Here is a 15,774-nt window from a genome sequence, read left to right on the forward strand (position 1 = left end):
GTTGGTTCATGTGGCACCACTTTCCAGCATGGCTGTTCCATTTGGTATTTCCCTGGATAAGGGCTCTGGATGGTCCATATCCTCACCAGTACTTATTTTCAGCCTTTGTTGTTGTTTTTTAAATTTTAGCCATTCCAATAGGTATGTAGTCGTTTCAAGTTACATTTCTTCCCTAAAGACTAATGATATTGAGGATCTTTTCATGTGCTCTTTTGCCATCCTTATATCTGCTTTTTCACTTTTGGTCTCTTCCCTCTAGAATGTAATTGGTATTTAACTGTGGACAAAGAAACACATTTTGAGGTTCTTCAGCCTTTGTGTTTACATTTCTCATTCGTTTATCATGGTAGAGTAATAAAAATCATTTTATGATGATGATCTCAAGTGAAGTTATTATGAACACATATGTCTGCTTAGTAAAAATGAAAACACATATAGTAACTATGCTTTAAAGTACAAGGGGTTAGAGAAAATACATGTAACCAGAAATTCGTATGACATTAAAATGTGTAATATTTGGGTAAGAAAGATAAGGATAGGACTTCCCTGGTGGCGCAGTGGTTGAGAGTCTGCCTGCCCACGCAGGGGACACGGGTTCGTGCCCCGGTCCAGGAAGATCCCACGTGCTGCAGAGTGACTGGGCCCGTGAGCCATGGCCGCTAAGCCTGTGCATCCGGAGCCTGTGCTCCTCAACGGGAGAAGCCACAACAGTGAGAGGCCCACGTACTGCAAAAGAAAAAAAAAAAAAAGAAAGATAAGGATAAGAAAGAAAAACTATATGCAGTGATGGTCTCACTTTTCAAATAAGGAAACTCTGACGTGATTTATTTGGCCACTCAGAGGTCACACTTCAAGTTGTTTTCAAAATTAATATGTGACCAAGATCTTCTAGCTCCTGAACACTTTGCTTGAGGGCCTATTCATATTTAGTTTTATTCAGTCAAGCAAAATTACATTATTTCAAGTTAAAACATGATATATACCCTGTTCATGGAACTTTGGCTTCTGTGGGAAACTGAGCAGCCAATAAATATTCATGTAATCTTCTGGATAACATATTGAAAAGGACAGCTGGCTCAGGAGGGATCATTTGCCTGGCTTAGTATCTGATTCTGTTTACATTAAGAAAATATTGCAAGAAGTTATTATCTACCCAAGGGCTTAGGGGAATACAATGAAAAAGCTGATATTGCACCTGATGGCTTTTGACATTTACCTATTGTAACAAGGAAACTGTGTGAAGATAGCCAAGTGACTTTTTACAAACACAATTCAGAAGCTATAAAAGGGAAAAAGGAGATGGCAGAGACAGAATACACTGCATCCGTAAAAATGAGAAACATGACTTGTCAGAAACACCTGCTTGTAACCATCAACCATTTCTACTGGGCCTGCTGAGAAATTACGGAAAGCCAAGTACATTGATGGGTGTGGAGTCTCAAAGGCAGTCGAGAGATATAGAGGAAAGAAAGTGTGGTTTCATTGAACATTTTCTACCCAATACCTGGGCTTGATGAAATGTAATTTTATGACATTTTGTAACTCTTGGAAGAAATCAGTTGTTCTGCAAGAGGGAGGAGATATGGGGATATATGTATATGTATAGCTGATACACTTTGTTATACAGCAGAAACTAACACACCATTGTAAAGCAATTATACTCCAATAAAGATGTTAAAAAAAAAGAAATCAGTTGTCTTTTATATTTTATCTGTCAGGGCTACAGGAGATAACAGGACTTTTAAAGTTTGGGTACATAAATTATTGACAATATTTTTTTTCCAAACAGATTCCAAATCTCTAACTGGTATACCAAAATATTGATTGCAACAACTGACTTAAATTTACAAAAGATATTTTCAATTTCTAATTAGTGATCTCATTAACCATGTGTTATCTCTTCCCATTTCATAGAAGCCAATAAAATGGTAGTAAATGAAGAAGAAAGGAATGAGCATGAGTGGGGAAGCTATTTTAAAGACAAAAAAGTGGCAACTCATTTTGTAGGGCAAAGGAAGCCAAAAAGAGAAATGGATAGCCCAGATCTGCTCTTTTTTTTTTTTTTTAGAAACTCACAGCAGCTCAGAACTTTAAAAACTTGGGAGAGAATGGAATACAACAACCATGACCACCAGACATGAAATTTGTATTTTTAAAACAGAAAAACAAGCAAACAATAATGAAAGAGTACTAGAAGAAATGGAACCAAAAGAAAGCTTCCAAGATTGCTCACTGATATACTGTCAAGTACAAATTGGCACTTGCCGTGGGCATTTGCCATCTACCTCTACAAGGATTGAATCATGCGCTGCTACACCTGCTGACTTCCAACACCCCCTGAAAGGAGTTCAGGTGGGGAGCAGAAATGAGGCGCTCTGTGCTCTGGGAAAAACTGGCAGAACAGGTCTTCAGATAGTTAGATATTTTCAGGAAAATATATTATGAGCCCAATTCTTGCATCTCCTCATATCTAGAGAAGCACTAAAATCCTTCACGGTGACGTCTGCTCCTCGTGACTGGCAGTAACCTGCACGAGACTAGCAGAAACCTGTAAAAAATACGTGTTTGATTGCATGTATTCCCCCTTCACCAAAATCACATATATACTGACCTTCCCCCCGCCTCTTTGGAGCAGTTTCTCAGAGCTATCTGAAATGCTGTCTCCCGGGCTATCGTCCTCATTTTTCCCCAAATAAAACTTGCAACTCTCACATTGTGCATTTCTTTTAAGTCGACAATACATAGAGAGATAGAAGATATTACCATCATAAAATAAACATAGAATGCTATAAAAAATATGATTAAAGAAAGAATTCTTAGAAATTGAAAATATCTTGACTAAAATTTAAAATTCAACAGAAGGATTGAAAGGTAGGGTAAAGGAAATCTCACATGAAGTAGGACAAAAAGAAACAAAGTTTGAGAGAGGTGATAAGAAAATTAACAGATCAATCCAGGAAGCCAATATCTAACTAATAAGAGTTTCAGAAAGAGACGGCAAAGATATAGTATAATAAAAGTTCCCCAAACCAAAACTAAAAGAAATGTCTCCATACTGAAAAGAACCACACCGAAATCCATCATTGCAAAACTTTAGAACACAAAAAAGTACAGGGACAATCTTAAACATTTCTGAAAGGAAACGGAAAAATAAATATCTACAAGGAAAAAGAATCCTGAGGAGTTCAGACCTCTCAGTAGCAACACCGGATGCTAGAAGACAATAGAACAATGCCAGCACATTTCTGAGGAAAAATGATTTTTTCAATCTCGAACTTCATGCAATCTAGAATTCTAAGCTAGAATTCTATCAAATGAAGAAGGAAAAATGATTTTTTAAACATTAAATACTGAACAATTAACTTTCTCCCATGCATGGTTTCTTAGGAAGATACTGTAGGATGTGCTTTAGAAAAATGAAAGAGTGAATCAAAAAAAGGCTCAGGGTTTACAGACTGTGCATTCCACCTTGGAGAACAATAGGAATTCCCCGGAATAACACTAAGAGCAGACTTGAGGGCAGCCGACCCACCTCTGGGAGGGAGGTCTCCAGAAGGCTCAATTACATAGATGACTTGAGCAGCTTTGGGGGATAAAATTAAGAATATAGAGATAGCATATTGTAGAAGCAGGGGTGGGGGGGAGGGGGGCAGGGGAATGATACAGTCAGACACAATGATTCAGGGTGGGAAGGAAGGAAAGAAATGAATCACAAAACACTACAGTGAATGATATTTCCATGGTAAAACTGTAAACAATGATAACTGGTTTAACTAAAAATAGTGATAAAACTATTGGGATAAGGAGAGGAGGTAGGGTGCAGGGTGAGAGTGCTAAATCCTCTATCATAATAGGAAGTTAGTGTTTATTTACCCAAGGTGACAAATTGAGAAATAGCCATATAATATAATTTGAAATGTGAAGAAGAAAGTAGGAAGGATGAGGAGGATTAGGGCGGGAGACTAAGGTTTTTCATTATAAGCATTTAGGTTGTCTTTTATTTTTTTAATTTGTGCGTATATTCCCTCAATTAAATTGTTTTAATTATGAGATTTCCAATCATTAGAAGACAGTACTATTATTGTGTTTACTTTGCCCCTTTTTACATCATGACATGAATTTTGAAATTTTTATACAATTCTCATTTTGTACAAAAATCCAGTATTTTCTAGCAATAATATGATAAGCCCTCTGTAATAAATTATAAGTAAAAAGAACCTCTTAGTCAGGAACTAAATTTGTCATTATAAAATTGAGCAACTAACCCTTTGAAAGTTAGATTTGCATGTTTGGAATGGATGTATAGTTCCACATCTCAACCCTGTGACTGTGTTTAAAAAGGAGCAAAACCGCTTATTTTTCTGTTGTGCAGGGAAGAAAGCTTCATCATATTTTAATATCAGTAACTCTCTAAATTGTTTTTCCATTGTTACTGAGTCATCTTGCTGTTTGGTTGTTTGTAAGCAAAACTTACTAAAATCCATACAGTTTTACTCACTAAAATTATTCAAGTTGAGTGACACAGAATTTCACCTTCTACTCCATGACTGGAAAATCATGGGTCGCTGATTTAACTAAGTGATGGAAATATATATCCTTTTCAGGGTCTTTGGAGGGAAATGCAAAAAATGTTGACTAGAGTTGATATTTGACTTAGAGGGACAAATTTTCTATAGCAACTTTCAGACCAAAACATAATGTCCCAGCTACCTAGAAATTAGCAAGGTAAAAGGTGACTTCTTAGGATATACAATAAAATGAGATGTATCTCTACAGAAGATAAAGGCTTAAATATCTAGAAATGGAACTGCTTTTCCATTCTCTTCCTCTCCAGCTCGACATACCCACATGCCTACCCTTCTGGCACCTATAGATTTGAGGAGCATGACTATTCTGAAGTTTCATTAGTTCCTACTACTCTCATGTCTAGACATTTTGTCAGATTATGAGGGAAGTAAAGCATATGCAAAGAATACACAAACTCCTTGAAATGTGATAGCATACATTAAAATCTATTTAAAGAAAGATAAAGAAGGATACTTGCTTTGTAGATGCTCAGTAATGATCGACTTATGAGAATATTTTCACAACGGAATAAGAGAATTAAGGTAATTTTTAGGCCTCTTGAATCAACATGTGAAGAATCAAGAATCTTTAAGAATAGAAATAGCAGAAATTATTTGGACTACCTTACTTCTAGTCATGTGCATGGGAATGAGAAATGCAACCACCCCTGGAGAAAGAAATTGTTTTTGCTCCTTCCCCCACGACCCTTTGTGATAATTTTTCTTGGTAACTCTACCCTATTCTCCTTTACATCTTCCACTGCAGACAGTAAAAGCAATGGAGTGAGATGAAGAGGAAATAGATTATGGATATAGCCACATAGGATCAATTATATAACTTTCAGGGCCCAGTGGAAAATGAAAACGTGACGTCCTTATTCAAAAATTGTTAAGAAGATCAGGATGGTGACAGTGCACTATTAAACCCAACACAAGACCCTTTTGAGTGCAGAGACCTGTGTGGTTGCACAGGTCACACACATGAAACTGGCCCTGTGTCTACAAGTCCACCAAATCTTTCCAAACAAAGAAACCATGCCAGGCCAACCTCGTGTTCCAGGATAGGATAGTCAAGTAGTAGCTAATTACGGTTCCTAATGCAATGAGATTTCTTTCGATTACCAATTCACTTTCAGCAAAATAGTAGCATACAAAGTAAGATATGGCTGATGAGTGTCTCTTTCTCTCCAACTGTGTGGTTAATAACTTTTTAGATGGTGCTTTCTGCCCTTAGAAACATGAGTTCGACTGGCCTCCCAAATTGCCAGTGGTGAGGCTCTCTTTCCATTCTCCTGTCTGACCATCTGCTTGTTACCAACTGCAGGAACTAAACTGTTCAACCACAAGAGAATGACTCATGGGTGCTGGAGGGGGGAAAGTGCACTTTTGGAATCTGCAGTCCTTAAAACACCAGCTGCTCGGTTTGGGATTACAACTCATTTGGCTATGAAATTCTGGGAAGACGTTTTCGTTTTTGGAAATCTGAATTTTACAGACTTCTAGAGGAAAACAAGGCATGCAGTGTGCTTTTTCTTAATTTTACCACAATTTTTTTAAAACACCAAATACATGTTTTTCCTACATCTTCACCCCCTGACGACCAAGAAAATCTCTTTCAAAGGACACTGTGTCACACTCCAGGAAGGGACACCATCTAGCTAAATGTCAACATAGAACACTCTCATTCGGGACTTCTAGGAATGAAAGAGATGGAAAATAAGCAAGATTAATACTAGACTCGCAGACTTCCCTGGTGGCGCAGTGGTTAAGAGTCTGCCGGCCAATGCAGGGGGCACGGGTTCGAGCCCTGGGCCAGGAAGATCCCACATGCAGCGGAGCAACTAAGCCCTTGCACCACAACTACTGAGCCTGTGCTCTAGAACCCGCGAGCCACAACTACTGGGCCCGCGCACCTAGAGCCCATGCTCCGCAACAAGAGAGGCCACCACGGTGAGAAGCCCGCACACCGCAACAAAGAGTAGCCCCTGCTCACCACAACTAGAGAAAGCCTGCGCGCAGCAACGAAGACCCAACGCAGCCAAAAATAAATAAATAAACAAACAAACAAATCATTTGTTAAAAAAATACTAGACTCGGGTTTCTGAAGGCAAAAAAAAAATCAGTATTCATCATCATTTATTAGACAGAAACACCCTGTGACAATTACTCTTCTGTTTTTCTTATATATCTAGAGGAGCTGGGCAAAGGCCTCATATCTGGGATCTCAGATAGGGAAGCATATGATGGGTTGGAGGAATGCCATCTACGAAGCATCCTCTCCATGCATCTCCCTCCATGGATTTGATAGCACCCCCTTTACCACCGTGAGTTTTTCACTAAGGGAGCTGCGACTTAGCCTAGGGGCACTATGTTCTGCCTTCCCCAGAGTGACCTTCCTTTTTCTTACCACTCTCTGAGTCCACACCGGGATTCAATAGTTCACCCCACCTTTCTACTCTTATTGTATGTTACCTCTACCACAGATTCGCCATTTGTGTTTTAGTTTAAATATTTTGTATGATTATCCCTCATCTCCACAACTGGACTGGGAGTTTCTTGAGGGCAAACACCATGTATTTATTTTATAATTGTCTTCCCTACTGCACCTAGCATTGTGTCTGTTACTCAGAAGATGCTATGCAGCAATGTGTTGTTGATAGAATAATTGATTCTCCTGCCCCAACCCACAATTTTAAAACTAGGCAGTAAATAATCTTCACAGAGTATTTTAAGAAAACCAACTGGAATCATCCAATTAAAAATTTTTTTTTCTTTTCACGCCAGGTCATAGATTCTAAACCCAAACTAACTTCTCTTGCCTCTTTAAGCTAATGACCTGTTGTTTAACCTTCACAAATTAATGGAATTGGGAGCTAACAACAGTTTATGCTACTGATTGCCTTTGAAGTGTTTATTTTTGTCCTGTTCACTTCAGAAACGTCTCGCTTGTAAGTTTGACATGATTGATGCAGAATTCACTTTCCTCATCTAATGCTTTCCTCCATATACAACTCCACTTTGTGGGATCTGTTAACAAGGAGATATTTAAATATAAATAAGAGTCACAGGCTCTTCCTGCTCTGAAATGAAATACATATAAGATAGCAAGGAAATATGGGGGGAAAGGTGGGAGGGAGATCCACTACTCCCTTCCACCAGGGTGGTGCAGCTAAAACTTTCATGAATACTCCATCACCAAAAACTTCAGGAGGAAAACACCAAAGGAAAAAACAAAAACCTCCCACCTTCTTTATGGGAACTGACCCAAGATAGAACACAAGAGCTCATTGATTGACCAATGGCTGAAGGAGCCTGGATAGACCATAAATGGTCCCAGAAGAGAAACCAACAGCCAAAAGGGAGGATCGTTGCTTCCTGTAGTGGTTGTGGCTAAAGACCCAAAGAATCCAGGCCTTTAGAACCAATTTAGAGAGCATCTGGTCCAACTGATTATGTCTGAATATTCCTACTAAAACAAGTGTTCTGTGTTGGGCAGTGCCAAAAGAATCAACTTAGCTACAGGAAAATATACAACATATTGCAGTGTAAGTGCACAGTAGTGTTTTACCCAAAAATGAATAAAGAAGGGAAAAAGATGGGTTTCTATATCCAGAACTTATGTGATTTGCAATTAAAGGGAAATTTCTAACTGGTAATACATTGTCTCCTTCCCAAATGTCAGTATGTCCAAAGCTGCATGACACTGCAACTTTTCCCAAATATCTGCGTATCCTAAGCACACTGTGTCAAGAAGCCTGATCCAGAGACTTGATTTATGTTGCTGCCCGACAGACGATGTCTGGAAGGCATGCTGTCTACATGGACTATGCTCCGGCATTACCTTAGTCATCAATTCTAAGAGCATTAATGAGTACCATTCATCCCAGTAATAGAAACCAAGGTCAGGGCCTCCTCCATGCTCTGTAATTCCATTAGCAATGCACAGAAAGCACTTAGGTCATAAGCTCTGTAGACCTCAGGACTGAGCAAACGGAGCTGCGTCTTGTTTTCGGAGAGAAACTTCTCTGAGCACACCCCTTGTCAATGATTTGTTGTACAGCAGCATTTGATGTACTTACACATGTAAGGGAAATGCTGGTAAAGGAAGGTGAGGCTGTCTTCAGCAGCCAAGAGTTTCAAATACTGTTTTTATTAACGTAAATGCCAATAGAAAACAATTTGAACAAAACCATTTCAAGCACTTCAATGACTGGATGTACATTTCTACATTGTGTACTCATTCAGATATTATGTAAGCCACTCCATCATTCCATGTGTCTGCCATAGAATTTATTTTAGTTTTCATTCTTTTATCTTGGTTTTTATTGATTTATTTTAGTTTTTATGCTACCCTACCCTAATAAAGTGAAAATGGTCTTGAAACTAAGCGTTATCACTATATGCAAATAATTCTATTTAGAATGAAACTTTCATCTTGAAATCGCAAGCAGCATGCTTCCTGAGCTAAGTCTCATCAGTCAGTCCTTCACTGCTCATAATTCAAATTGCTTTCAACCTGCCACATATTAAAAAAAGAAGGAAGTAACCCCGAGATTTGAAGCCACAGGTGTGGGTTTGAATCCTGGCTTTGACATTTTTTTTTTCTCAATGGTTAAATAAACATGATTATTAAATTTTTACAGCTATTTCACATTGTAGCTGTAAGGAGTTAAAATAAGTTCCTAATACAGTCCCTGGATACTAACAAATAATAGCTTAGTGTGTGTGTGTCTGTGTGTGTGTGTGTCTGTGTGTGTGTGTCTGTGTGTGTGTCTGTGTGTGTACGAAATCTTGTTTTGAAATGTTTGAAGTTTCATGCCCAGTAAATTATAAATGATACACAGTAATGGAGGGAAGCAGAGGCATGAATAATTCAAAACAGCAAATCATCCGTATATCATTTGCATGTGTTTTGAAATGTATTTTTTAATTTCATTTCAAATGTGAGTGTTTCTAATACCCAAAGAAATTACTTCAAAGGAACGACGCTACGATGTGAAGTCTTCGCTAAATGGCATCTGAGGCGCCGTCCATTTTCCCTGTTCTCTCCTCTCTGCCCTCTTCTCCTCATGCCTTGCCTGTCAAAAGACAGCAGCCACCTTCCCTGGTGGCACAGTGGTTGAGAGTCCGCCTGCCGATGCAGGGGACGCGGGTTCGTGCCCTGGTCCGGGAAGATCCCACATGCCGCAGAGCGGCTGGGCCCGTGAGCCATGGCCGCTGAGCCTGCGTGTCCAGGGCCTGTGCTCCACAACGGGAGAGGCCACAACAGTGAGAGGCCCGCGTACCGCAAAAAAAAAAAAAAAAAAAGACAGCTGCCACAAAGAAACCACTTTAAGCAAAGCCTGCCTTTCACTCTCCCCCGAATCAGGGCCACTGGCGAAGCATTTAGATTCCCTCCTTAGAGGCAGCCTGCACTCACCAAATGAAAGCACTGGGCGCTCAGGGAGCACTCGAGTGGAGGGAGGGGATGGTGAGGGCGGGAGAGGCAGCACGGGGCTCTGCTTAAGAGCAGAGGCTGTGGAATCTGACAGTCTGGGATTCTAAACCCTGGCCAGCCTATGTGACCTTGGGCAAATTGCGGACTGTTTCATGCCTCAGTTTCCTCCACTGTAAACATGCAATGCTAATGCTATCAGGTATCTCATATGGTTTGTTGAAGATCAAATTGTATTTATTTTAATGTAGTTATAATATTGTGTGTGTGTGTGTATAAGGCTCAATGTGGATAATGCATCATATGCAGAAGAGATCTGTATTAGGCTGATTTCCCTTTGGGTGATAAACTCTTACTTATAAGTTGGTGTTTTCCTACAGAGACCTGCAACACCTTTTTTTGTGAAACCTGAGAAAAGCAAACAGGATTCTTGACCTCATCTAGTGTCTGTATTTTCCACAAAATGTATCTCTCTTTCCCAAATGAAGCTGTTTTAGCTGTTTTTACAGGTTTACCCCACGCAGACAGAATTCGAGCTGGTGCCTACGTACAAACACGCACACGTCAACAGTGATATCGGAAACACTTAAAAATAATCGTAATAAAAAGAATGAACGAAAAGTTAATACTTAGCAATTCTTAATGCCAAGCACTGTTCTAGTCATTTTATGTATGATAACTCATTTACTTCTCAGAACCATCCTGTGAGGTCAACTATATTATTATCCCAATTTTACTGTTGAAATACAGAAACTCAGAGGTCATGTAGTTGTTCAAAGGTCGTCATAGGTAACAATATACGCATTATGACCCAGGAGATCATATCATTTATTGACTGTTCCAGGACACTCTTGAACATGAAAGGGGGCAAAAAGAGGAACAAAAGTTCACTCTAATTACAGGTGAAGGCCAAACAGCTTGCAACACCCATATCATGTTATGCAATTAGTAAATGAATGAGTTCTTATTACATTTCTACTTGAGCAGTATATTGTCCTAAGACTGTCGGATGGTCATTAGTATGCTTTAAGTAAGGTGTTCTTAATTAAAGCCATCCATGCTTGTGGTAAATAAAACTGTGTTTGAGCTTGCAACATGATGAGTTTCACTTCAGAGATGCAGGCTCAGCCAATATTTTCATATGCTACCTGTAACCTTTCACAGCAGAAATATGATCAAGGTATTGGTTCATTAACTCTCTGATTGTCCTTCCGTACCATGGCCATTAGCTGATGTTTTGCCTTTCACTGTAACACATACACAAGACTGAGAGTTTAAGGGACAGACATCCCTGGAGCATGATGAACGGTGGAGTGCATCTTTGCCTTTTTATGCAGATGAAGTCAGCCCCTGACTTCCACAGGGAGAGCAACAAGTCATTGACAGGCAATTTCCCCACTGGGGCTCCTGTCTTGAAGCAAAAAAGGAAAGGAAACAGCTTTCTATATGGTCAGCTTCTTGAGGGCACTTATAGGGACACTGTGCACTATTGATGTCCAACCCCAGGAATAGATAACCTGGTAGGAACTCAGACAGTGACATTGAATACGAGTCAACCTGCTAGAAAATCTATATCCCCAAGAACCTGGCTCTCCCCACATATATGAATGAATAATGAAAAAGAAAATGAATTCTCATTGTTTTAAAGAGACATATAGGGCTTCCCTGGTGGCGCAGTGGTTGGGAGTCCGCCTGCCGATGCGGGGGACGCGGGTTTGTGCCCCAGTCCGGGAGGATCCCGCGTGCCGTGGAGCGGCTGGGCCCGTGAGCCATGGCCGCTGGGCCTGTGCGTCCGGAGCCTGTGCTCCGCAACGGGAGAGGCCACGACAGTGAGAGGCCCGCGTACCGCAAAATAAATAAATAAATACATAAAATAAAGAGACATATACCATATTTCATCAATTGTAACACCCATTTTTCATATTTTAATATTTCAAAAATTAGTATGGTACGTCAAAGTGTCATTGTTTAATTGCCAGAGTAGGGTTTTTTTTTCTATATTTCTTTCTTGTTGTCCATAAAAGAAAGGTATATCTTAGCATCGATGACATCTTAGATTTGATGAAATATATTATCTACCAGATATTAGCAAGATCTCAGCACCACTTGCATTGAATCAGAAAAAAGAGGTAATAGTTAAAAACTGCATCAACCTTTAAACTACAGTTCAGTAGATAAGTAGGAAGTTGGTCATAACTTCTTCACCAGCTGGCTAATTCCCATATAAGTATTTTTCTCCCTTTCTTGTTTTCTCCTCTCAGTAAAACAGAAAAGGGTAGATATGAAGTTCCCAGCATTTATTATATTTTTCTGAACTGTATTGTTGTCCCTAGAGTATGAGCTCTTTGGACCCAGCGTTCTAAGTCTGTGGTTCTCAATTTTTTGTATGTATTAGAATCTCTTGAGGAGCTTCTTGAAAATCCGTTGTCCTCCCCTCCTACATGAGCATTCTGATTTGCAAGGTCTAGGATAAGACCCAAAGAGCTGTATTTTTAATCCTAGGGTGATTATGATGGCCCATGTGTTTGGAATTAGCCCATCACTGCGAAGGACTTGAATTTAGAGACTCTGGTGTCAGGAGTATGCACAGAGCTGTATTTGATAGGGATGATTGTAATCTCAAGAGGCACATACACTGACAAAAGGAAGAATTCTGATATTGCATTGTTTCCTATGCGCTGATTACTCAAAGGTAAAACATGTCCTGGTAATGCCCCTGATACCTGTTTCTGTTGGGGATGTTTTTGTAGCTGTGCCACATAAAATCGGACGCATCATTGATGGGAGTCCTGCAGATCGCTGTGCAAAACTAAAAGTGGGAGACCGGATCTTAGCCGTGAACGGCCAGTCTATCATCAACATGCCTCATGCTGACATCGTGAAGCTCATCAAGGATGCAGGTCTTAGCGTCACCCTTCGCATCATTCCTCAGGAGGGTGAGTACCCGCACCTGGCTGCGGTCAGGGTGTCAGAAAGTCACAAGTTGTTCTTTCCATGTTTGCAAAACTTAACACCCTGTTGCAACCCATATCCTGTTTACTCAGTACCAGTTTCATTCAAAGATCAAGCTATGTGGTGTTGTGGATAACTAGTGTGAATCCCAAGGCCCTGGCTTATCCAGTCACTCCCTTTGGTCCCGGGAGTGCTGTTTTTATGGTTCTATGAAGCCAGAACCCATTCAACAGAGATGATAAAGTTACACATCTGACGGAAAAAAAAAATATTCCTGTGAACAGTTAAGCTCTGGAGGATTCTTCCAAGTCAGATCGATGTTGAAAAGCTTGAGGAAGTTGTGGTATAAAGAGAGCTCCTTTAGGAAATGTTGCAGCTGATAAGAATTGTAAATGCCCACTTAGCCTTTTGAATTCCTCTGTACAAGGACTCCCCCCTGAGGCTTGAGGAGTAGTGAGCATCACAACTCACAGCCATGCCTTAAGGGGCCGCGGAATTCTCTGAGCACCGATGCACCATCGGTTCACCATTTCCAGACACAGTGGGTTCATTACTAGCTGCTGGTTCATTAGTGACATTTGTGAATTCAGCCTCTGGAGCTCGCTGGTGAGTGGACCACAGTGCCCACGTGGAGAAGAATGGGCTCACTCACCTTTGTCCCCTCTGGTTTACTCGGTCTCCTCCTTTCCTCTGGGGACTATCTAACAAGCAGGCATCAACAGCCACCTGACTTTAAATATAAAACAGTGATTCTCAGTGGAGGTGATTTTGGCCCCCCAAGGGGCATTTGGCAATGTCTGGAGACATTTTTGCTTGTCATGATCGGGCCGGGGGTGCTACTGGCGTCGAGTGGGTAGAGGACAAGGATGCTGCTCTGTAAACATCCTATAGAGCCTAGGACCACCCACCACAGCAGGAATTATCTGGCCCCAAGTGTCCGTAGTGCCAAGGTTGAGAAACCCTGATGATACAAGTGGAGAAGAAATTTTAAAATTTAGGGTGAGAGCAAAGGAAGGGGAGAGTGATTTATAAGGGAATGCTGATAGATCACTTCTTTTTTGTCACCCAGCCAAAAAAGAAAAAGACCATTTTTAACTTGTTATCTGCAGGCAACAGTATGTATAAAATATTCAACAGAAGTTAACTCTAAGCAAAATTGGTCACAAAAGACTGGCTTCTCCCTTTTCCCAGTATGAAATATGTCTGTCCTGCTCTTATTCCAACATGGAGAGATAACTTCAGTTGAAAATTTGATGCTAAACAAGAAAGACCAAGAAGGAGTTTTAACAGAGAACAACTTATGAACCTTCCTCTGTCCAATGTTCTTTTTTCTTTCCGGAGAACCATGGAGTCCAGAGGATTATTAGACAATAAGACAAACAAGGAACTGAAGAAAGGATTGTGAAAAGCACTTACTTTTCTGATGGTTAATTCCTTATCCAAACTTTGGAATACTGGTAGGACTTCTCATCACAACCAAAAAGTAGTGGCTAAAACACTTTTCTTGCAGCAAGTAATGCTGGAACAAATAGAATATATTTTAGAGCTTACTCCTTTGAATTATTTTTCATCGTTTTAATAAGTTTTGCATGGTAATCTTTTCTTCTGACAAAATGACGAGAGATTCTGTTCATAACCTTGTTCAGCAACCTCATGATTAATGGAAGAATACTAATTCCGGGAGCGGTCTTAGAACTTGCTAAGTCTAAGCCGCTATCTTAAAGCCTAACAGAAACTAGAAGAACCAAAGCCCTGAGTCATGTGACGAAGCAGAGGAACCAACTCTGGCCACCTGTTACCCTTTATCAGATGCCAACCTGGGGCTTCCCTGGTGGCGCAGTGGTTGAGAGTCCGCCTGCCGATGCAGGGGACACGGGTTCGTGCCCCGGTCCGGGAAGATCCCACATGCCGCGGAGCGGCTGGGCCCGTGAGCCATGGCCGCTGAGCCTGTGCGTCCGGAGCCTGTGCTCCGCAATGGGAGAGGCCACAACAGTGAAAAGCCCGCGTACCGCAAAAAAAAAAAAAAAAGCCAACCTGACTGCATTTGCCTCTTTGGTTTCCCACCGCAGAGCTCAACAGCCCAGCCTCGGCACCCAGCTCAGAGAAGCACAGCCCCCTGGCCCAGCAGCACAGCCCCCTGGCCCAGCCCAGCCCGGCCACCCCCAACAGTCCTGTCGCCCAGCCAGCTCCTCCTCAGCCGCTTCAGCTGCAAGGACATGAAAACAGGTAAAGTCTCCTCTGGCTTTTCTGCTGCTGAGTAGTGAGGGACGTGGAGGGAGAGAGAGTTTGGGACAGGACAGGTCACAGGCAGGAGAGAGATTTGCATAATGTAGAAATCACCGTGTGCACCTTTGTGTGATTTTGAGATTGTATGTATGTTGTAAACGTAGTTTCATTAGCAAATACAGGTGTCTATCCTTCACAGTAAGAGAAGCTTTCCTGAGGAAATGATGCATCATTGCAGATGAGTAGGGTTTACCTAGCTGTAGAGCACATTAAAGAGGGTCCAGACGGAGTCATAGATACAATATACAGTATCATATACAAAAGCCCTTTGGCAGGAGGGAGTATGCAAGCACGAAGGAGGGAAATAAGGCCAGTGTAGTGGGGGCAGGAGCATGGTTTGAGATGAAGCCAGTGAGGCTGGCTGGTGGGGAACTGCCCTAAAGGGTCTCATAGGTTTGTTAAAGATTTTGATCTTTATCGTACGTGTTGTGAGAGGTCATTGGAGGGTTTTAAGCTGAGGACTGACATCCTTGGAGTAGCTTTTCAAGATCTCTCAGTTGGCCCCGTAGAGAGCACACTGGAGGCTGATCAGAATGA

The 15,774-nt window shown here is 41.0% G+C and overlaps 1 protein-coding gene across 2 annotated transcripts in view; it reads left to right on the forward strand.

Annotated features, from left to right (window-relative positions):
* The window catches only part of MAGI2 (membrane associated guanylate kinase, WW and PDZ domain containing 2), a gene marked incomplete at its 3' end in the record, with an annotated part of 1,305,599 nt that overhangs the window by 1,190,204 nt on the left and 99,621 nt on the right, over positions 1-15,774 (forward strand). For both annotated transcript variants that reach the window (XM_082632410.1, XM_082632411.1), the window contains exons 17-18: positions 12,750-12,935; positions 15,021-15,177. In XM_082632410.1, the coding sequence (XP_082488536.1) occupies positions 12,750-12,935; positions 15,021-15,177 (343 nt within the window). The remainder of the gene's footprint in view (positions 1-12,749; positions 12,936-15,020; positions 15,178-15,774) is intronic.

Source organism: Mesoplodon mirus, assembly GCF_964341445.2.
Source record: "Mesoplodon mirus genome assembly, chromosome: 9".
Lineage (NCBI taxonomy): Eukaryota > Metazoa > Chordata > Mammalia > Artiodactyla > Ziphiidae > Mesoplodon > Mesoplodon mirus.